At 45.1% G+C, this 23,895-nt stretch overlaps 1 protein-coding gene and 1 long non-coding RNA gene across 7 annotated transcripts in view; one reads left to right on the forward strand and one right to left on the reverse strand.

Annotated features, from left to right (window-relative positions):
- The first annotated feature begins 8,448 nt into the window (after positions 1–8,448).
- Positions 8,449–23,895, forward strand: part of CC2D2A (coiled-coil and C2 domain containing 2A) — a 158,014-nt gene continuing 142,567 nt past the window's right edge. For 2 of the 6 annotated variants that reach the window (XM_030563105.1, XM_030563109.1), the window contains exons 1-3: positions 10,580–10,647; positions 14,601–14,681; positions 15,038–15,137. In XM_030563105.1, coding sequence (XP_030418965.1) covers positions 10,597–10,647; positions 14,601–14,681; positions 15,038–15,137 — 232 coding nt within the window. In that variant the 5' untranslated portion in view covers positions 10,580–10,596. Of the gene's footprint in view, positions 8,525–9,804; positions 9,866–10,577; positions 10,648–14,600; positions 14,682–15,037; positions 15,138–23,895 lie in introns of those variants that run through there. The other 4 variants (XM_030563106.1, XM_030563107.1, XM_030563104.1 and 1 more) reach the window with 4 other exon arrangements.
- On the reverse strand, positions 13,693–14,856 carry LOC115651872. Its single transcript, XR_004000475.1, has 3 exons — positions 14,725–14,856; positions 13,821–14,020; positions 13,693–13,733 (listed from the first exon to the last, which is right to left on the reverse strand). It is a non-coding gene; the product is annotated as an uncharacterized LOC115651872 (long non-coding RNA).

A 23,895-nucleotide genomic window follows, 5' to 3' on the forward strand; every position in this document is an offset into this window, starting at 1 on the left:
CGTCAGTGGCCCCGGCGCAGCTACCTTCCCCACCGGCACTGGCACCAGGCAGGGGTGTGCCATCATCAAGTTCACACCCCCTAACCGGGCAGCGGCACCAGCAACAGCTTTCGTTCGGGCTCCACCAGCACCGCATGATACGCCAACTCGCTCACTGGTGACCCTGGTACCAGCCGCGTTGCTGCATTTAGACTCGGAACCAGCACCGCAACCTCAATACCATGTGCTGCAGGACCCGAGGAGTCACATGCACCAGAGGAAGGGCTGCTCCATGTAATCTCCTCGTCCTCCTCCCTGGACGAGGCGGTCCAGGCTGCGGCACTAGCCCTAGAGGACACTCGAATCCTCCAACAATTGCTTCGGTGAGCAGCTCAAAGCCTCGCAATCCAAGTGGAGGAGACCGAGGTGGACGCGGACCTTGTAGTGGACATTCTGGCTCCCTCAGGGCCATCCAGAGTGGCCCTCCCACTGATAAAGACTATAGCTGATATGTCCCACACCCTATTGCAAACACCAGCCTCACTGGCCCCTACCGCCAAGAGGATGGATCGGCGCTACTTCGTCCCCTCTAAAGGGCATGAACACCTGTACACCCACCCTTCCCGGACTCCCTGGTAGTAGATGCGGCTAACCAGCGGGAGCGTCAAGGGTTTCAGGGGTCAACACCGAAAAGCAGGGACGCAAAAAGACTTAAGCTCTTTGGTAGAAAGGTGTACTCCATGGGGGGACTACAACTCTGCATTGCCAATCAACAGGCAATAGTAAGCCGATATGGCCACAACACGTGTTCGCCATGTCAAAGTTTGCAGAGCTCCTTCCCCAGGACTCGAGATCAGAGTTTTCGGCCTTAGTGGAGGAGGGCAAACTGATCTCTCGAGCCTCCCTCCAGGCTGCCTTAGATGAGGTGGACTCAGCCTCGCGCACCTTGGCCACAGGCCTGGTCATGCTGAGGGGAGCCTGGCTCCAGGTCTCAGGCCTGCCCTATGAGGTCCAGCAGACAATTCAAGACCTCCCCTTCGAAGGGCAGAGGCTGTTTTCGGAGAAAACGGACAAACATCTCCATAGCTTAAAGGACTTGAGGGCCATGCTTCGCTCGCTGGGCTTGCATACCCCCGCGACCCAGCGCAGACAATTTAGGCCGCAGGCAGTCCCGCGCCCATACCAGCCACAGACTCGCCAGGAGCTGGCAGGCGGGGCAGAAATGGCAAGAGGCATCACCAGCGCCACCCCTCCGGCCAGGCGTCTGGCCAATCGAGACCACCATCTGGGCCTAGACCACCTATTTGATGGTACGGTCGAGAGTGACCTACCAATTGAGACTCTGGATCCTTCCACCCCTACCTTTGGGTCACGTCTGTCCCACTTCTACCGTGCCTGGTCCCGAATTATGTTGGACAAATGGGTGCTCCACACGGTAGAGAGGGGATATTCTATCCAGTTCTCCTCCCTTCCGCCCCACCAACCTCCCTCCCCGTCCCTCTTCAGGGACCCTTCTCATGAGCAACTCTGAACTCAGGAAGTGAAGTCCCTCACGGAGGCAGGGGCGGTGGAGGAAGTCCCGCGGGAGCTCAGGGGCAAAGGCTTCTACTCCCGGTATTTTCTCATACCGAAGGCAAAAGGGGGCCTGAGACCCATCATAGACTTGCGGCAGCTGAACAAGTTTGTGAGGAAACTCAAGTTCCGCATGGTCTCCCTGTCCTCGATCATCCCCTCCCTGGATCCAGGAGATTGGTATGCTGCCCTCGACTTAAAGGACGCCTATTTCCACATTGCCATATTTCCACAGCACCGTCGGTATCTCAGGTTCGTCATAGCCAATGTCCATCTGCAGTTCACAGTGCTCCCGTTCAGCCTGTCAGCTGCTCCCAGGGTCTTCATGAAGTGAATGGCAGTCGTGATGGCCTTCCTGCACAGGCAGGGCATCCAGGTATTCCCCTACCTGGACGACTGGCTCATAAATGGCCGCTCCAAGGAGCAGATAGAGACCCAGGTGTGCTTCATCAGGCAGACTTTTCTCGATCTTGGCCTCCTCTTGAACTAAGTCAAATCCACCCTGTCTCCGATGCAATGAATAGAATTCATAGGAGCGGTTCTGGACTCCACACACGCCAAAGCGTATCTGCCGGAGTCCAGGTTCCGTGCAATTTCCGAGCTCATCCTTGGACTGCACCGTGCCCCGGTCACCACGGCGCAAGTTTGCCTCTGGCTGCTGGGCCACATGGCGGCATGCACCTATGTGGTGGTCCATGCCAGAGTCTGGCTTTGCCCGCTGCAGTCCTGGTTGGCGACAGTTTATCACCCGGGCAGGGACCCCCTGGACTCAGTGGTATCCATTCCCCGCTTGGTGCTGAGCTCACTACGGTGGTGGCTCGACCCGCGGGAAGTCTGCATGGGTGTCCCCTTTGCTGCCCCGCAGCCCACACTCTCCCTGGTGACAGACGCCTCGGATCGAGGTTGGGGAGCGCACCTGGGACGCCTCAGAACGCAGGGCTTGTGGTTGCCGGAGTACCTCAAGTTGCATATCAATGTCAGGGAGCTGACAGTGGTCCGCCTGGCGTGTTTGATCTTCTGGTCTCACCTGGCCGGCAGGTGTGTTTCAGTCCTTTCGGACAACACGACGGCAGTCTTTTATATCAACAAACAGGGGGGTGCACGCTCCTCTCCCCTCTGCAGGGAAGCCCTCGTGCTGTGGGATTTCTGCGTTCACAATGCCTCTCACCTGACGGCATTCTATCTTCCGGGGGAGCAGAATGGTTTGGCAGACACCCTTAGCCGCTCATTCTAGGGTCATGAGAGGTCCCTCCGATGAGATGTGGTGCGCTCAATTTTCCAACTCTGGGGCTTTCCCCGCTTAGACCTGTTTGCTTCATGGGAAAACAGGAAGTGCCGACAGTTTTGCTCCCTCCTGGGCCGCAGTTGGGGGTCTCTGTCGGATGCCTTCCTTCAGCCATGGGAGGACGGTCTGCTCTACGCCTTCCCTCTGATCCCCGATACACAGGATGCTTTTAAAGGTTTGCAGGGATCACGCCAGGGTAATCCTGATAGCTTTGGTACACGTCACTCCTGCACATGTCCGTTCAGGCGCCCGACACTGCCCCTCCTCCTGGACCTGATCACGCAGGACTGGGGCTCCCTCCACGATCCGAACCTCGAGTCCCTTCACCTCACAGCCTGGATGCTCCTTGGCTGAACCCAGTGGAGTTGCAGTGCTCCCAAGAGGTCAGGCAGGTGCTGCTGGGTAGCAGGAAGCTGTCAACTAGGGCCACCTACCTGGCTAAATGGAAGCGTTTCTCCATATGGTCGGGTCAGCGGGGTCTCGACCCGCTGGGGGTACCAATTCCAGCTGTCCTCGACTATTTGCTTCACCTAAGACAACTGGGCCTCTCCCTTTCCTCCATTTGCGTTCACTTGGCGGCCATATCCGCTTTTCATCTGGGAGAGGGGGGTGCCTCGGTGTTTGTGAACCAGCTGGTTGGGCGTTTCCTCAAGAGTATGGACAGGCTCTTCCCACATGTGGATCAGCCGACCCCTGCTTGGGACCTGAATCTGGTCCTCTCCGTCCTCTTGGCGCCTCCCTTCGAGTCTCTGGCTTCGTGCTCCCTGCTGTACCTGTCGTACAAGACCGCCTTCCTAGTGGCGATAACCTTGGCCCGACAGATGTCAGAGCTTCGAGCGTTAACATCTGAACCCCCATACACAGTCTTCTACAAGGACAAGGTCCAACTTAGACCTCATCCGGCTTTCCTACCCGAGGTCGTTTCACAGTTCCACATGGGCCAAGATATCTTTCTCCCGAAACCACACGCCTCCAGCGAAGAGCGGAGGCTACACTCCCTGGATGTCTGCAGGGCCTTGGCCTTTTACATAGAGCGTACCAAGCCGTTCAGACGCTCAACCCAGCTCTTCATCGCAGCGGCAGAAAGGATGAAGGGGCTCCCAGTCTCCTCTCAGCGAATCTCTTCGTGGATTGCGACTTGCATCCGGGAATGCTACCGTATAGCTAAGACCCCTGTCCCTCCGGTCACGGCCCACTCCATTAGGGCGCAGGCCTCTTCTGCGGTGTTCCTGGCTCAGGTTCTGACTCAGGAGATTTATAGAGCGGCGACGTGGTCCTCCATCCACACGTTCTCGTCTCGCTATGCCATCATGCACCAGGCTAGGGATGATGCAGCCTACGGTCGCGTAGTATTCCAGTCAGCAGTGATCTCCGACCCCACCTCCTAAGGTTAGGCTTATAAGTCACCTACTTTGAATGGACATGAACACCCACTTGAGGAAAAAACGGTTACCCACCTTTTAGTAACTGTTGTTCTTCGAGATGTGTTGTTCATGTCCATTCCAACACTCACCCTCCTGCCCCTCTGTCAGAGTGCTGGCATGAAGGAACTGAGGGGGTGGAGGGTTGGCAGGCCCATTTATAGGGCGCTGTGGTGGTGCCACTCCAGGGGACGCCCGGGCCGACCCTACGGACGCTGCTAGGGGAAAATCTTCTGGCTGGCATGCACGCGGCACACACACACCTACTTTGAATGGACATGAACAACACATCTTGAAGAACAACAGTTACTAAAAGGTGGGTAACCGTTTTTTCTGTTGCATTTTATCTCCTTCTTGGGCCTGATTTTTTTCCTCTTCAGCATGGCACCTTCCATTTCCAGGGCCTTGTTTGTCTTGTGCCTGACATTCCCTAGAGCTCAATTCCATCTTGAGGACCACACTGTGTACTTTCTAGTCACTCGATTCTCTTATCTCTGGTTTGGATAACTTGTGACTATTGAAGTACTTTTTCCATTAAGCTCCCTTGGCTTGTTCTGTAATAGGAAGTGGTGGTGTTTGTTCATTGTCATCCTCATTTATCCTCAGGCCAGCTATCCTTGAAGAGTGTATTTCCTCTAGCTCCTTCAAGGCTACAGAATGTTAGGGTGCTGGATGTGTCCAAAATTCAGTATTGTCTTGAATGCTAACGCTTATTATTACTTACTATTTGCATTATATTAGTGCCTAGGCGCCCTATATGTGGACAAGGACCTTATTGTGCTAGGTGCTGTACAGATGATCTTTTAGTTGGCTTCTCTTGTCGGTAGATGGGACAAATGTATCTCTTTAATTTCAATTTTTAAAGTTCCTCTTGTAAACCTACACGCTATACAAAATGTAACACTACATTCATAAAATGATTTCCACAGGAAATTGCCCTACTTCACAATGTGATTTATATAACAAATGGTCAACAACGTTTCAGACTTCAAAAAAAATAGAAGGAACAAATGCATCAAGCTACTACTTTCCCTTGTGGAAATGTCCATCCACAAAAAATTAGCTTTTCAGAATGACCAGAAAATCATCAAATCCTGGCTCTTACAGACCAAAGGACAGAAGTGATTTCCACAGTTCATTTGTCCTCAGGAAGAACATCTTGCCAACAGCCCCCTTTCTTATTTCTTTCAAGACAATACTACACAGAAAGGTGATTGATCAACTGGCCAGGGCCCAAACCATTTAAGGTTTTAAGGGCAAAACCAACTCCTTAATCACTTGGAAACTAATCAGCAACTAATGCAGATCTCCAAGCACAACACCTGTAATTCGACCATTTCTGGCAGATATTCTAGTAGTGAAAACTGAGCAAAAAATGAATGTCTTATTAGAACAATTACTGGGTCTCTTACTGAGATTTCTATCCTGTCAGAATAACATACAGCCACCAGTTTGATGCAGTCCAGATGATTTTTAGCTCTTTCTTTTGTTGTTGTTTTTTGTTTTGTTTTTTAGAGGAGGAGATCCAATAATGCTCTTTTTCAAGATAGTAAATTATCATGCAAAAGACAAAATAAACTCTGTTCCTCCTTGTTCATTGTCTGCAGACTATTCTACTTCTGTGCTTGGAGACAGGGATCCTTTTATGTGCACTGCCCTGACTGATGATACCTTGGCTTGTGCTGAACTGAATGGTAGGATTACTGGTTGCAGATTGGAACTCCTCACACCATCTTATTTGTTCAGTAAAGGAGCTCTTGTTATGCAGTCCAACAAAATGAGATGATACTGGCTTTGCAGTTGTTTTTGTAGTGCTGACTGAGAGAGATGTATTATTGTTCTCAGCTTCAGGGAATTTTTGCTGCTTGCCTTGTGTCTCCAGTGACTAGAATCCTTGCACTGATGTGTTTCTATACAGCTTCCCATCCTTTTAAGCACCCAACACTGCTCTTTTACAGTATGAAAGTAATGTTTCCTATATAATGCAGTTCACATTTGTCCATTATTTTTAACTGTTTACATGACTGTTTCTGGCACTGGGAAGAAATGTTGAGAGACAAACCTCTTGATAAAACAAGTTGTTTAATAAGAACTATTACAAAAACGTCATATGCTCTTTGCATTAGTTTCATAAATTTACACCATCAGTCTCAGCAGTTACAGAAGGTTATTTATATGCACTTTTAGAAATCTGTTTTCTGATAAAATTGCTCTCCCATTTTTGTTGTCTGTGTTCACTGTATGCTATTCTCTGACTGTAATAGACTACTCTTTTACATATTACAAATTCATGCATTCAGCTCAATTATAATGATCTACTGTAAGCTGCTCTATTTGCTTCTTCCCATGAGCCTGTTTTTATGATAACAGTATCTACAAATGGGGGGGAAATCCCTCTTTCTCAGTTCTGTTATTACAACTACTAGGATTTTGTGGAGCTGGACTTTGGGATATTTCCTGTGGATTGCTTGCATAGGAATAAATATAGATACATCCAGTAATATGTCCTTCCCATAGCAGTGATATAATTAAAATCTGGTCACACTGCAGATATTATTGCCAATGTGTACATCATAAACGTGGTTTATCAAATTCAACACAGCATGAACAGCTTGATCTGTACACTAGAGGAATAGTATATGATGGAACTCACCTAACTATTTCTATCTCAAACACATTTAAATAGCTATTATAATGCTCATTTATTTTTGTGTTTGGAAAAGTTAGGAATGGAATGAAAGATCTTCCCTCTGTTTTTAAAAACTATCAGATATCTTTGAAATATCACCTCTGTTCTGGTTACTGAGATAACATTGTGGTTGGCATTCTATAAATAGATGGATAACCCATCCTCTCATTGCCTCTTTAGCAAATGGAGTAAGAGTATACCCCCTTTAAGAACAGTGCCCTGAGATTTAGTGAACTTTTGATACCCTCCTTTTGTTTTGTTAACTGTGAAAGCATTCAAAATAATACTTGTAATAACTTTAATACAAATTAATAGTATATTTCCTGATGTTACCTCATAGTATTACTCTTCCAAGCTCAGAATATTTACTGATTAGCTCTCTAGTCATAGGGATGTAAGAAAAATGTTTTCTGTAAGTCATAGCTGCTGAGAGATTATCATTTTCTTTTTCAGTATGCTGTTTCTTCATTTTCCCAGTGCTTTTCCTAAAAATTTTGCTGATACATATCAGTTTTGCATGTCTGCACATCTTCAAGGAATGGAGGTATAGCTGTCTCTTCAGTATAGCATTGGTGAAAAATGAACTTTCTGAAAACTTCAATGCATGAGAAAAAGATGATATTTGGGAGCTCTTATAGACTCTGGTTTAAAGCTTTATCCTTGGATAACTTTTGTTTTATTATGATACTGTGTCATGAGAGAGATAAATTGAAGTGTCTGCAAGATACCTCATATGTCAGGATATTTTTCCTTAGGGAAAACTCTTTTCTTAATCCTTTGGGTCCTTTTTTTGGAGAGGAGGTAGGGAGGAGCATGGAATCCTTTGGATGATGTGACTGAATCATGCACTAATAACAAAATGGCTGTTTGGAGTATGAAGGTAAGGAAGTTTACCTGTCTAAATTCTAGTCCCTTCTTGCTTGGTGTTGCCTGAATAGAATGTTCCCACTCACTTTTAATTCATGAGTTTTAGATCTTTGCCCCAGTCCAGACATACGATAGGAAACTGCATATCTGAAAACGGTAAGGCTTTACCTGGAGGAGGATATAGGTGAATATGCATGCTCAAACTTTTCTTACCTCTGCCATTTGAAAAAAATAATTGCAACCCCAGTTAAAATAAATTCTGAGATAAAGTAGGAACATACAATCTATTTTTTTTTCCCAATCCAAGGACTAGGGAGAAAATAGGAGTTCCAAATCTTGATTTATATTGGGGTGTCACTTATTATCCTTTTGTCCACAATTTGGCTCTAATCCTGCAAGAATGTACACATGAATAGTCTCACTGAAGTGAATATGATTATTCACATGTGTAAGTGTGTGCAGGATTGGGGGCATAATCATTTCTTATATATTACTACTTTCCCTTCCTTTTGACTGTATTTTCAAAAAAGAATTAAAAATAAATAAGCTGAGGTTTTCCTGCATTTATTTATCAGGAAAAGATTTCCTGACTCTGTCCCTTTAAAAACAAATCACAGTGACCTTCCTTAGCAACCTTGTTGCTAAGATGGACATTTTTGTTATGCCAGACTGTTGATTGCAACTTCAGAAGTACTGCTTAAGAAAATCCAGGTATGACTCAATTGTTTCTCTTTTGGATCTTTTTAAAAATCCCCACATTCTCCATTTTTATTAAAGAGAGAAATGTAAGAAACAGAAACTCTCAAAGTGACTCTTATAAAGGATTCTCAAGGTAATTTAATTTAAAAAGTGCAGTTAGTGATACTCCAGTGTATTTCTCTTTTCAGCTTTAAATTGTCTAGAGACAGACAACCCTTATGCTACTGAACAAGTTTAAATCTCTTGTATTCTAGTATAGATAAAGGCATTCAATTATGCATTATACTTTTTTAAAGACTTCTGCTATGGCACTTAATTTCAAGAAATATTAGAACAGTTATAGTAAGGACATTTTTATATGATAAGATGTCCCCTAGTCACTTTCGCCTACACACAAGACTATTTTAATTTGATTTTCCAAAGTGATATTTATGTGCTATATATTAAAATGCTATAACTTTTCAATGTAATATTAGTAGGCCTTGAAATATACTTCATGTGAGTGGTGCAAAGGAGTTGCATTCAATTATGTCATTATGCTTAGCAGTAGTGTGCTCTGAGCTAGTATGGAGGGAATTCATCTCTGATCTGGTGTTGAGGTTTATGCAGAAATGGAGGGAGATACAGCTTGCAACCATGTATTCTGAGTTCTCATTTGGGTTTAAGAGTGCCTTAAGCAGATTTATTTGAAATTGATTCCTTGCTGACATAAACTGAATGGCTATTAAGAGTTCTTAAACCAAACTAGTAGTTACCACACAAGGAGGTTGCACCTCTTTAGCTAAATCATATTTTAAACACTTTGAGTTAAATCACTACAACTTCATCATGTAGACAAAGTTTTAGACACATCTGTAAATTTCAGATTTGGCAAGAGTGAAGTGCAAAGTGAACCCAGCTAAGAGTGAGAAGAAAGGGACCCCAATCTTGCAATAGACTCTATATGGACTAACAATGTGCAGTTTGTATATGATTTACAGCAATAGGCAACTTGTATACAATTTATATTTGTCAATTTGATTCACTCTGATAGGAAATTATTAAATAAACTTGCAGATATATTTTGAAGGTCCTGTGAACTGGCTACAAATAGCAGGAAATTGTTTAGTTTTCAAAATCGTAAATCTGTCTTTTGAAGTGTTAAATACTTTAACATGTCACTTTAAGTTAATAGGATCCACATGGGTGCAGAGGTGTGCCTTTGTGGAGTCTGTTGCATGACCAGTGCATAAGCATTAAATGTGTACATCTGATTATAATATAACTAATAATTCCTGTATTACTTGTGACAGTCAGGTATCGATTGCTGCAAACATGAATTTCAATGAAGAATCCTAGATGATGGCTATGGAGGTTAGTCTGATTAGTTTAATTATTAAGGCAAAAATGGATTCTGGGGCTCTTTCTTTCACTGAACATTATAGGGTTTTGTTCATATCACACTTTTGCCAGTTACCCAAATAGTAATATAATGGCCTCTTAATATAGCAGTTAATTGTCCCTTAGGCACATGCAAGCGACTCTCATTCTAATTGACTGGGGTTATTAAGAGAAAATTTCTTTTGTGCAGATAAATCATAAACATAACACAATGTGCTATAAACTTTTTAACTTATACCAGTTTTTAATTTTGTTGCTAAATCATTGATCATAAGATGCTTTTGCTTTTTATTAAAGCTAATGTTAAAAAAATCATATAATATATAGGTTGAGAAAAGAGTGTCTGTACATCTGGGTATAGTGCTTAGATTATCTACAAATACCAAATTTGTTTTTAAAAGTCATATGATACACAGAGTATATAATCAGCAATAACCCAAATTTAGGTGAATAGATTTAACAATACAGCTTAGACATGAGAATCCGAATACTCGGATACATCACTCATGAAAAGTTGTACAGAGATTTGGTCATGGAAACAGGGCTGGCCTTACCATGAGGCGAACTGAGGCAGCCGCCTCAGGTGCCAGACTGTTGGGGGGGTGGGAGGGGGCGCCACTAAGACCCAGAGTGTAGAAAATTGTGTCTGCTGCTGGTGCACATGTATTCTCTTTGCTCTAGATGCACAGAGATGGTGGAGTTCTATGCTGAAGAAAGGAGGGCACAATAGACATAACAAGCAGGCAGGAGAAAAGGTGAGAGGGAATAACAGAAAGCAGCAGGAGCTGCAGGGAGAGAGAGGAGGAGCCTCTTATGTAGCTCTCTTGCACTCCCAGGGACTGATTAACACCAGCTTCTCAGGGAGCTTCCTGTTTCCTGCTGCTTCCCTGAACCCACTTGAGGAGAACAGGCAGTCAGCTGAAGTAGTAGGAAACAGGCCCTTAAGATGCTGATATCTTCCCTAACTCAGGCCCTGCTACCAGCCTGCTTATTTGTCCCCTTCAACTGAGTGTTGAGAGCCACTACAGCTGGCACAGAACAGCAGTCATGAGTGAAAGAAGAAAATACCTCTCTAAAAGAGAGAGAAAGCAAAAGAAGCTTTTCTATCTAAGCAGGAAGGAGCTTTCCTGAAATACATACACCCAAATGTTCATGCTGAGCCTTCCAGCCCCAGTGAGGATGTGAGTGGTGAGGAGATGCCTGATCTTCCAGTTAGTCAGAGTGCAGGTGACCTGACAGCTACTGCAGCACCCATATCTCCATCTCAAGTGGATATAACCATGCACATTTCTGAAGAAAAGTGTAGGTCAGAGAAGACTGTGGTGGAAGCACAAGAAACAGCTGCTGCTGAGTTTAGTTTCTTAACTGTGGACCCACTTGCAGTAGCTTGAGGGACCTCCTTATACTGCATGGGCCACAGCAAGTGAAAAAGTTCATGTTCCCCAAAGACAATGAAAATAGAAGTTTCCATCCAACACATTACTAGTGTGAAATCCCCAATGGTGACAAAGTGGAGAGGCCATGGCTTATGTACTCAAAAACCCAGAATGCTGCATACTGTTTTGTTGCAGACTCTTCCAGTCTAATGTTCCAGCCACATTGGGTTCTACAGGAACAAAGAACTGGAAAAATCTGGCTAGAAATCTGGCATGCCATAAGAAGGCAGCAAATCACCAGAGAGCATTCCATAGGTGGAGAGAGCTTGAGATGAGACTAAGGTTAAAGGCCACCATAGATGATCAGCATCAAGAGAAGATTGCATCAGAGTCTCTTTACTGGCAAAATGTTCTGAAAAGGCCATTGCCATTGTGAGAATGCTTGCTACCCAAAACCTAGCACTGTGTGGCACTTCAGATCAACTGTATGTGCAAAACAATGGAAACTTCCTTAAAATGTGGAGATGATGGCTGAGTTTGATGCTGTACTCCAGGAGCATCTAAGAAGAGTCACCACCTAAGAAATGTACACACACCACTACCTTAGAAAAATAATTCAAAATGAGATCATACAGTTACTGGCAACAAAAGTCAAACAGAAGACTGTGGCAGATCTGCAGTCAACAAGATATTACTCTGTTATTCTGGACTGCACGCCTGACATCAGCCATATGGAACAAATGATTTTAATGGTGCGTTTTGTAACAACAACAGAACCTAGTGAAAATGTCCTTGCAATGGTGACTATCAGAGAGCATTTTTTAGAATTTATGGACATTGATGATACTACAGGAGCTGGTATGACAATGTGCTTCTTAAAAAACTGGAAGATATGAGATTTGCGATAGCTGACATGACAGGTCTGGGCTATGATAATGGTGCCAACATTAGAGCAAGGAACAGAGGAGTGCAGCCACAGAGCCGAGAATTAAACCCTGGAGCTTCTTTTGTCCGATGCAGTTCTCATTCATTGAACTTGGTGGTCAGTGATGCAGCATCAGCTTCAAGTGAGGCTGCTGAATTTTTTAATGTAATTCAAAGTAGCTATGTATTTTTCTCTGCATCAACTCATCGATGGCAAATTTTGAAGCAATATCTGGGAACATCCTCTCTGACACTGAAACCACTGAGTGCCACCCAATGGGAAAGTTGAGTGGAGGTGAAAAAGCCTATCAAACACCAAATTGGGAAGATAGATGATGCCATAGTTGCCATTATGGAGAATAATGCTATGACAGGAATTGTTCATGGGAGAGCAGAGGGAAATGCAATCATCAGAAACATACATAACTTCAAATTTCTGTGGGGCTTACTGTTGTGGCATGACATACTGTTTGAAATAAATGTTGTAAGCAAGAGACTCCAAGGTGTTGACCTTGACATATCTGGAGCAATGGAACAAATGGACAAAGCAAAGTCATACCTATAGTCTTACCAGTCAGATGAGGGATTTCAAAACATTCTGAAGAGTGCACAGAAATTGGCAGAGGAACTTCACACTGAAGCTATTTTCCCACCCATTCAAAAATACAAGAGTCACCGAAGAGGAAGACATTTTGGTTACGAGGCACGGGATAATCCCATAAGAGACCCCAAACGACAATTCAAAGCTGAATTTTTTAACCAGGTGCTAGATTGTGGAATACATCAGCTGCAGATTGTTTCATGCAGCTTAAGGAACACAGAGGTATATTTGGGATGTTGTATGATATTCCAAAACTCCTCACTATACCTGAAGATGACCTACATCAGCAATGCAGGGCACTAGGGACAGTGTTGACAAATGATGACATGCACGATATTGATGCGAGTAATTTAGGTGATGAACTGAAAGCCCTTTCAAGATACATTTCAGCAGGATCAACTCCAAAGGCTGTTCTGGAATATATGTGCACAAATAAGATGACCACCCTCTTTCCAAATGCTTTTGTTGCTCTGCACATACTTCTAACACTTCCTGTAATAGCTGCCAGTGGAGAACACAGCTTCTCCAAGCTGAAGTTAATAAAAACACATCTATGCTTCAAAATGACACAGGAGAGGTTGGTTGGCTTTGCAACCACCTCAACAGAGCATGAGCTGGCCCATACTGTGGACCTTCAGCAGGAAGAAGTTCAAATCTTTGCAACCAAACAGATAAAAATGCCAGTGTTTACTATGCAAACAAGAAAAGTTACATTTGTTGTTCAGGCATTTGAAAGTTAAGTGTTACTTACAATTTTTGAATGATGCATTTTAAGTGGTTAGTTCTCCTTTACTGGGGTAGGTAGCAGAGCAGTACCATGAGAGGACTAGAACAGGAAGAAGACAGAACTGAGACCTTTCAAAGTTTTGGCCCAAGCGAAGGGGCATGGGGGTGTCATTTGAGCTCCCTGCCTCAGGTGCCAAAATGTTGTGGGCTGGCCCTGCGTGAAAAGCCAAATATATCAATGAGTGGAGATTGTCCTTCAGTAATTGAGAATTGGATTGTATTTTCTAAATGGACAACCTACCTATCAGGAAAGTATTTCAGTTATTTTCCTGACTGCGCTTCTCATCGGCACTCCAGCTCATCCCTCCTGGTGTTGCCAATGTCCAGTGATATGTTTAATGTAATGACATCTACAGAGATTAATGATTGTAGTGCCTGCTATGTGCCAGGCATTTTCCAAATACTCAAAATGGACAGTCCTGACTCTCAGGAGTACACAACCTAAGGACAGACAAGTACCATACACAGGTTAGTGGAAAGAGAACTGTAATACCAATATGCAGGTTAGACACAAGTCAACTTGATTACTATGGGAAATATTAAATGTTCACGTATATTTTGATCATGTGAGTTAGTTACAAAATCAAGAAATTACTGTTTTCAAAACCCATAAAAGTGTTTTTGAAATGTTAAATATTATGTAATTTTTGAGGTAATACTTTGCAGTAACATCTGAGAGTTGTGATTTTTTTGCAGAAGGTAAGATGGTTTGTATGTGTGAATAAACTTTACAAGAGTAGAGTAGTGGACCACGTAAATAAATTGTAAGAGCAACCGTATTGCTAAAGAAAAGCTTCTTGAGGTCAGACTGACAAGCAGATATATTAAATATATGAACCACCGCACTGCTTGGGGCCAGGCACGCTTAGTGCCCTTGAGGCCAGTGGGGCTATCTATGCAGTGCAGATGGGCTGGCAGGACTGGGGTCTACCTACACCATAAGCCGAACAAAATCTAGCCTGGCACTTCGGCGTGACGCCAGGTTGTGCCAAACGCCTGTAACGCTTCCTCCCTGCGACAGGAGCTGTTAGGCGAGCACCAGGCCTACGCGGAAAAGCTGAAGCGGACTCCGAGAGCTCAGCCCCGGCGCAGAGAGCAGCCCGTGAGTCGTAGAGCCGCGGCGGTGACCCTGCCTGGCGCCTCACCGGGCGTCCTCCTCTCGCGGCCCTTTAACGTTCGCGCAATTGGTTTCAATGGTCGGGGCACGGCTTTTGAAGACCAGAATTACCGCGCATGCGCGCGCGGTGATTAACGCGGGGGCGGGTGGAGCTTCCCTGGCGGCGATGGGACAGTTAGGGATGCTGCTGCGCGTGCGCACCTGGAGTGCAGGCTGTTGCGGGATTGCGGGCACGCGGGGCGGGAGGGGAGTACATCCGGGTTACGAGGGGGGCGCGGAGGGGTTTCTGTGGGGTATGCTGCTGTCGCTGACATTCGGTTCCCTCCCCTCCTCCTCTCTAGCTGCTGGAGGCGGTTGGTCCCGCTGTGCTGCTGGCGGAGGAGGCGGAGAAGGACGGAGCCGGGATGGCGGCGCCTGCAGCCGCTGCCCGAGCACCGCGCAGTAAGTGTCTGAGTGACCCTGCCGGCTGGGGGGGAGGGGCCCCGCCCCGCAGAGCGGCGAGGGAGCCCCGGGGGCCGCCCCCACGCACCGAGCCCTGTAGCTGGGGCCGCGCAGCGCTCTTAGCCCGAGGGGCGGGAGGCGCGTGTCGGGGACGCCGGTGGGTGAGCTGTTAGTGAGCTGAGCGCCGCTCAGCGAGGGGTGGCTGGGGAGGACTGTGGCGCCGGGCAAGGTGCTGCGGGACAAACGCTACTTCTGCCCGATTTGGTGACTTGCACGGGCTGTTAGCTTATTTTCATGCACAGCTGGAGAAACAGCGCGTGATAATTGAATGCAACTGCATGTTTAACTTGTATGCAGAATAACCAGCACAGAGCTGTGTTACTGTTATGGAAAGTGCTGTTTACTCTTTTTGCTTATCAAATGAATTTTTGTCAGTGCAGCGAAAGACTTCCTCTGATTAAAAATCTGAAAATATATTAAATTTTTTTTTCAATTAAAATAAACATTTTAAATCTTTCAGGAACACTTTTGTAATATTCCAAGGATCAAACTCTTGGTTTACTAGACTATATTTGAATGTTAGATTTGACACTTAAGCATCATTCTGTGTATGATGGTGTATGAATAAGATTTTGATGACAAGATTATTTTATCACTGTTGTTTTCATTCATCTGCCTAATAGGGCAGGGGTTCTCAGGACAATTTTTTCAGTGGCCTCAGAATAGGGCCACCAATTTTTGCTGGTGGCCACTCTCACACTTTTCCTAAAATACTTAATTAGCTTTAGGAAAACCAAATGTGCAGATATACATGTCCAAATCACTGTAATTTATTTATTAATAGCTAGTAAGTCTGTTGTGAAAAGTGATATTAACAAACGTAGAAGTATCACTTCACAGCAGACTCAGCAGTGGCAAGCCTGGAGGGTCAGGGGAGGCAGTGAGGGCCGGGGTAAGTAGGGGTTAGGTGCTGGAGGCTGGAGCCTGAAGCCTTGTGGCTGGAGGATGGGGCCAAGGGATGGAGCCTGAAGTCTTGCAGCTGGAGGATGGGGCCCAGGGACAAAGCCTGAAGCCTTGTGGCCAGAACCTTGGAGCCTGCCATCGTGCACAGCAAGCAGGAGGCTCTGGGGAGCAGCTCCGAGGCAGAGGACAGCGCAGCATATGGCAGTAGGGAGAGGGACAGCTGAAGTGCTGGCAATTGATAGCCTGCTGGGCAGCTGCCAGATGGAACTCGGGAACGGCACTGATGCGGGGGCTGCCGGTCCACCCTGGTTCCCCCCCCTCACCAGGTAGCTCCAACAGGCTGCTCTTCCTGCTGCAAGCAGTGGAGAAAGCAGGCAGCTGCCAAACGTTATAAGGGAGCATTGCACAATTTTAAACAAGAGTGTTTTCTAATTGATCAGCAATGAAACAACATTAACCAGGATGATTTTAAGTGAGGAGCTATTGTATTCAAACATGCATAAAAGGGATTCTAAATGAATATTTTGCAGCAGAATGCTTCATCATGAAGTTGGGGAGGATGAAGGAAGAAAGTGCTATCTAAAACCCAAGTAATTTAAATTTTGCTAGACAAAACTGTTCTTACCCTATTTCTGTCAGATATTTTAGGGAACAGTAGTACCATCAATTTTATTATGAGATTTTTCACGGAGTGCACAAATGAGAAAAATCACCCATTTTACAAATGAGGTAAATGAGAGTTAGGAATCAAAAGGGAAAATTTCTAAAATAAAGTGAAATATATTGAGTGATTGGAACAAACTAATTTATTGACAAGACAATGTTTGTTACAAACTTAGTATATCATTTTTATTTTGACATTTTCTAAAGAAAAATTTTCAGTTTGAAACAACTTTTTGTTTTGAAATTTAATTAGTCTGAAAAGGTTAAAAATACAGAATTATCAGAATATTATAGTTGAAATGCCCCTTCATCACCATTGGTTATTTTGAGTTGCAAAACTGAGATTTTGACTTTTTGTCCCCCTTTGGGATAGCAAAAATTTTTTGAAATCCATTTCTTACCCAGTTGCAGTTTTTAACTGCAGGTTATTTCACTACAACAGACAGATCAGCAAGAGGATGGGGTGAAAAAACCACTAATCCAGCAGATTTGCCTGATTATGCACAGTCCCGTTTCTGTGTTGATACAACTAACTTAGAACCCTGTAAAGTTTGTAAATAGTTTAACTTTGTGTCTCTATTATGCTTTTGCGTTTATCAACGTTGAACTTAATTTGCTATTGTACTGTCCATTTACCTAGCGTACTTAGGTGCCACTGAAGTTTCTCAGAGTCCACTCTGCACTTGACTAACTTAAATAACTTTATCATCTTCAAATTCTGCAACTTTATTGCACATACACCCCCTTTCAGGACATTAATAAATATCTTAAGCAATATGACGCCTAACCTGGAACTTTTAGGCCCTTGCTATTCATCGTTTGCCATGATGAAAACTTTTATTCCTACTCTGTTTCCTCTCATAGCAAGTTTTTATCTGTGACAATACTTTGCCTCTCATACTTTCTTTAGAAGTCTCTTCAGAGGTATACGTTTATACTGACTGCTGTTTTACTGCCTTAAAATTAATCTGTTTTCAATAAATTGAGGGATAAAATTTTTAAAGACTCCTAAGTGACTCAGGAACTGAGGGTGAGATCCATGAAAGTACTTAAGCATGCAAGTCCCTGTTTTGGCTCCACTGCAACCTCCCAAACTGCTGCCAAATGCAGTAGGTGCCTAAATTATGTGCCCAAGTTTTTCAGGTGATAGTTCCCTAGGTGTCTTAAGTTTCTGCTTCTGGGCACTGCCTTCTCCCTCTAGGCATCTGGGTTCTTGTCTTGCACCTAAGCTCCAGAGTGATTCACAAACAAGAAAAAGACAGGCGTTCAGCCATCTAAGTTGTGTTCAGGGCCTGATTGGGTAGGCGTGCTCAGAGGCTGCTACCAGATTGAGTCCAATACAAATTCAGGATGAGGAATAGGTGGTGGTGCCCCCCTTGTAACTTTTAGTCCAATGGTTGGAGCACTCACCTGCGATGTGGGTTCGTTCCCTTCCCTCTCTGCCGAAGGGGAAGAAGGGATTAGAACAGGGATTCCCCCACCACTCAGGAGATGTGTTGTAACTGCAGAGCTATGGGATAGTCTAATATGGGGTCCCTTAATCTTCTTTCTAACCACTAAGCTAAAAGTTGTTAGGTGGGCATCACCACCTCTTCCTCCTGCTTCACCAGCTGTTTTGCATAAAGCAAGGTAGGCATCTAACTCATTCCTTCAAGAAATGCCTTAGGCTCCTATGCTGTCTTAACTCCAGGCAGTGGATTCCTGTTTGTAGATTGCTAAACAGAGCTAGGTACCTATCTCGGAGGGAAGGGTAGGGCATAGGACACACCCTTCTGGTCATCATCTCTCATTGACTAGCTTTGGCGGCTTCTTACGTACCAGCCAGGCTTTTGTGGATCGCATTCTTAGGCTCCTATGTCCCTAGTCATTGCTCAGGGTGCTCATGTGCCTAACTCTGGTATATGGATTACAATGATGTTCCTGTGATTTTTCTGGGTGCCTCAAAGTTTGATGCTATGACACTCAGCATTGCAGTGCCTAACTCCTTTGGAGATCCTACCTTCATTCCCTATTGACTTTCAGTGAGACATTGGTTCCTAAATGCCAAAGTCAACGTTTGAAAATATGACTCTGGCTCCTACTTCATAACAGAGATTTTGACAGTTTTACCTGAGGTCTTAAGTGTGACCTAAAACAAAAAATAATCTACAGTGTTACCTTTACAAACACAGCCTTGTCTGTTTGATTCCCAGCTCTATGTTGAAATGCATTTAGGCACGGATCTATAAAGGAATGTAGGTGCCTAAGACCCAGATTAAGGCACTGCTGTCCCTCTAGGCCCTGGAACTCGTTAGGTTCCATTTTGTAAGGCATTAGGTATCCATTGCTGCTGTTCTAGCAAGAAACTGCTTAGGCTCCTGATTTGAGGAAAGGGTTCCGGTCTATGGATCCCAAGCAGAGAGAGGTACCTCCCTCTATCCTGGATTTAGACACCTAATTCTCTGAGAAATGTGGAGCTTAGGACATACTTCTTGGTATCTGGTATTGACTAGTTTAGGTAGCTCCCCATCTAGTACGCTGGCTTTATGGTGCTCAGTATCAGGTTCCTGTCTCCCCATGTGTTGTATAGGGAGCGAGGCACTTAAACCAGGGTTTCTGCATTCCACTGGGTGGTTAGGTTTTTAAAAGTTAGGAGTTGCAACACCTAAGTCCCTTTATGAGTCTGGGCCATACCCTTGGTACATCATGCGGAGGGAAGGAAAGGACGCTATTCCACTTTGAGGTCCTAAAATGGTATTCCTGCACACAGCATGATCCCTAAATACTGGTGAAATGCTCTCTCCTCAATAAGTCTCAGTGAATTCCACAGTCTTACCTGGTGAACAAGATACACGATTGCCTTTACTTTGGTTCAATATTTCTACTAAATCCTTGCATTTAAACGTGGTTGTCTTTTATACTTGAGATTCTGATCTCCTTTTTCAATACAGCAGTGACATTTTAGGGATGCCCTCAATCCCATCATTTTCAATATTTTCTTCATGTCCCTAAAATTCACTTAGTTTCTTTTATTCTAATCTTACATAATATTTAATTGTTCACTTTCCAGTTCCTAAATTTTATTTTTAACTATAGCCAAAGAATTAAATATTCTAACAGTTGGAACAGAATTTCCCTCCTTCCCTATTTACCCATTCATTCAACATCTCATAAATACCTCTTTTTTTTTTTTTGTCCATTGGCAAAAATCTGGCATTTTCCCTTAATTTAATTTTATATTCTCTTGGATCCTGAACTAAACAACTGTAAGGAATTGGCTCTACATTAAGCCACTAATCAGGCAGACTAACAAGTGAATAGAGAACAGCTGCAAATAATGAGGAAGTCTTTTTAAAAAAGCCCAGCATCTGGTAGTTGCTTCCTTGAATATGCTGGAAGATCAAAAAGTTGGGAAGCCTTTACTTTCCAGGATAGTTCTGTTGGAAATATCTTTCTTTCTTTCTTTCTTTCTTTCTTTCTTTGGTGTTAAGATGGTACTGGAGTCATTGAGTACGAGTATTTGTATCTGATTTAATAAAAGGGATCACACATTTCTACCACCTCCAGCACAAAAGCTAGTGTATTTCTTTGATTCGGTTTTGAAATTGGGAAGTGCAAAACTTGAAAGAAATCCTGAATGCTTTGATAGAGAGAGAGAAGTTGTTATAAAATACATTTGGGAGGAGGGGATGCAGGACAAACGGAAATGAAAAGTTAAGAAATAAGTAAGTTAGTAAGAAATCATTACTAAATTATCTTCCCTACAGTAAATAGTTTGTGGTATTCATTAGATTAGTATAGGTGTTCTTGGTTATTTTCTTGTTTGTTTTAGAGCGTTGGTCCCATCTTATACTCAGGGGCTGATACCTGGTACTACATATGCCTAAGTTTTTGGGCTTTAAGCCTTGTACTGGCTGCAAATAATACAAAAAAATCTATGGTGGTGAGCGGCCCTCATTCCACCTGCCTAAACTGTCTCAGAGAGGATTATGTTAGAGCAGTGGTGCCTAAACTTTTTCTGTCACGTGCCTCCCCCCCCACCAATAGTAATGGAATCTATCCACTCCCCCCATTACTCAGTTGGCTCAGCAGAGGAACTTGGGCTGAAGGTGGAGCTGGGGGTTGAACTGGGGATGGAGAAGGAGCTGAGGCTAGAGGTGGACCTGGGATGGGGGTGGTGAGGGAATGAGGACAGAGCTGGGCTGGAGGTGGAACATGAGGCAGAGTGAAACTGTGGCTGGGAGTGGAGTGGAGCAAAAGCTGGTGCCAGAGCTGGGCTGGGCATGGAGTGAAGCTGGTATTGGATCTGGGCTGGGGGAGGAGCAGAGTGAAGACATACTCTGCAACTTGGTACTGGTCTCCCTGATGGTACAGGAGACAGGCTGGCTGGTACCAGTGGATATCCAGTGTATACCCAACATGAAATCCTTGGTACTGATATGTCCAGAGCGACATCCCCGGACCTTGGCACTGCTGGCACAATACCACCGTAGTTGTGTGACTCAGGGTCCTCTTCAGAGCCTGATGTAGGCTCTTATGCCCCTCGCTCCTGTAATACAAGGTGTCACCTCCCTTCTTCATCAAGAGAGTTCCAATACCCTGGTACCTACAGGATGTCCAGAGACAGGGACCCTTGGAGTAGTCGTGGCTGGGGTCCTGTGCCATAAGCATGGCCCTACTAGAACCTGTGGTGCATGCCTCCCACTTCCAGATCCTCCACCTTTCAGTACTCCTAGCAGACAACATGTTAGCATACATGAGGAGGTCCAGGAGTTTTTTGTTAGTATTGATGTTAGTACCAAGCAAAACCCCAAGGACTGCAGATGTCAGGATCTTAAGAAAGGCAGTCGGAACCAAGGTTGCAGTCCAGGGCCCATTCCAGGGGTAAGAGTTTGAGTTTGAGGATCTGGGTCAGGAAGCAAAGTCTAAATCAAGCCGAGGTTGAAGCCAGGAGTTCAGGAGCAGGATGGTCATGGCAACTACCAGAGATCCGTGGAGTTGCCTTGAAATTTCCTGGAATGCCCCTTGGTTTATATAGGGTGAGGAGCCAATGAGGAGCCGTGAGGATGTTGCCTGTTAGTCCCCTTGAGGTGGGACTTCTCATGGTTTATGTCCACAGCAGGTCATGAGGAGTGGAGCACAAGCTGGTTACAGTGGCTTCTGGGTGGTGGCATGGAGATGTTAGCTGTATGGCAGCTCTACAGGCCTGTGTTCTAGACTCAGAGGGCCTTATGTTACCTCTTCCTGGGGCCCCCTCCGATGGTCAACCCAGGTTCGTCTGGATGGGCAGCATGGAAGACTTCCACAAGGTCAGGGAGAGGATGTGGGTTGCAGACTCCTAGGATCACTCTTCGGGGCCACAGCCTTCCCAGTCTGTGAGGCACCAGAGGGAGCCGCATCTAATTTTTAAGTCTCATATCTCATAGCCCTTTCATTCATTGTGTCCTTGGATCCACACCGGAGGGGGAAATGGTTGAGACAGGTGAGCAAAGGGTTTGTTGATATAGGGTTTCAGCAAAGATATATGAAACACCATGTGTATTTTGAGGGATGTGGGTAACTGAAGCTTCGTGGTCACTGGGTTAATTACCTGGCTGATGGAATACGGCCTGAGATATCAAGGGTCCTGTATATGACACAACCAGTTGGTATGGAGGTTTAGGGCAGAGATTCTGACAGCGAATGCAGGGCTTTCCTGGTGCTAGCAGTCAGCATACCGCTTGTAGTTGTCCTTAGTCTTGCCCTTGGTCCGCATGGATCTGCCACACTGAGTCAGTGGCCACCGGATTGTTGTAGTTGACAGGTATGGCCAGGTGGTGACGGGGTGGAAGCCACCATTTGCATAGAATGCACTCTGCCTGGTGGAGACATGGTCGGTGTTGTAAGCAAACTCTGCTTGGGGTAGGAGGCTTGTCCAGTTGCGCAGCTTCACAAATTTCAACCAGAATAAATATTGTACTAATATTTGATTTGTTTGTTCAGACTGACCATCTGTTGATGTTAGGTGATGGATGTGTAAGTGGAGACCCAGAGCAACCATAGGGTTTTGTACCAAAACAGTGACACAAACTGCAAAACTTGATCAGTTGTGACTTGCTTCAGGAGTCCATGGAAATGGATGTCATGAATCACCAGGAGCTGAGCTGTTTCTTCTGCAGAGGGCAGGTGTGCAGTGGAGATGAAGTGGGCCATTTTTATCAACTGATCAACAACAGCAAGGACTAGTTTGTCTGCTAGACATAGGGAACTTGACTATGAAGTTAAGAGTAATGGCTGCTCAGAGACTAGACAGGGTCTTGGAAGACATTAAAGTGTTAAGCGGTTTTAAGCATGGCATCTTGGTGCAGGCGCATGCCTCACAGGAATCAACTTATGAGTGGATTTTGTGCACATTCAGGGCCAACAGAAGGAGTGGGTGGCCAAATGGAGGGTTTTGAAGTGACCCTGATGGCCTGCTATTAGTGAGTAATGACAGAGCCTTAGTACCTCTAATTGGGCGGCTGGTGGGACATGCAAGCAGCCCTTGACATAGAGCAAGCCATTCTGGCCCTGGCATTGCCCCTGGCTTGCAGTTTCGAGCCCCTTGGGAGGGGGCACTTTCTCTGTAGCTGAGCAGATTGGTAACATGAGGTCTTGGGGATCATGGCATCTAGTAAGTTCCGGGACATAAGAACATAAGGGGGAGATGTTTCTGTCTGGCAAGATATTCCCCTTTTTGGGACAAGGCATCAACAGTCTTGTTCTCGGCCTCAGGTGGGATGTGATGGTGAAATTGAAGCATGTGAAGAACAGGGCCCAGCAAAGCTGCCTCTTGTTCAGTGCTTTGGCTCAGAGGAGATACTCAAAGTTTTTATGATACGTGTATACCTATACTGGTACTGAGCATCCTCCAGTTAGAGGTGCCACTCTTCAAAGGCTGTTTTGATGGTTAAAAGCTCCTTATCTAGAATTCTGTTTGGCTGGAGTGAGCTTCTGTGAATAGTAGGCACAAAGGTGGAGGTGCTGTTGTGGACCACGTCTTCCAGAGAATATGACCCCAATTGCCACATTAGAGGCATCAGTCTCGATGAAGGGTTGTGCTGAGTTGGGATGGACCAGAATCGGAGCACTGGTAAAGGTAATCTTGAGCCAGTCTAGTGCTTTTGGCCTCTGG

This window comes from Gopherus evgoodei, chromosome 5 (assembly GCF_007399415.2).
Source record: "Gopherus evgoodei ecotype Sinaloan lineage chromosome 5, rGopEvg1_v1.p, whole genome shotgun sequence".
In the NCBI taxonomy this organism is placed as follows: domain Eukaryota; kingdom Metazoa; phylum Chordata; order Testudines; family Testudinidae; genus Gopherus; species Gopherus evgoodei.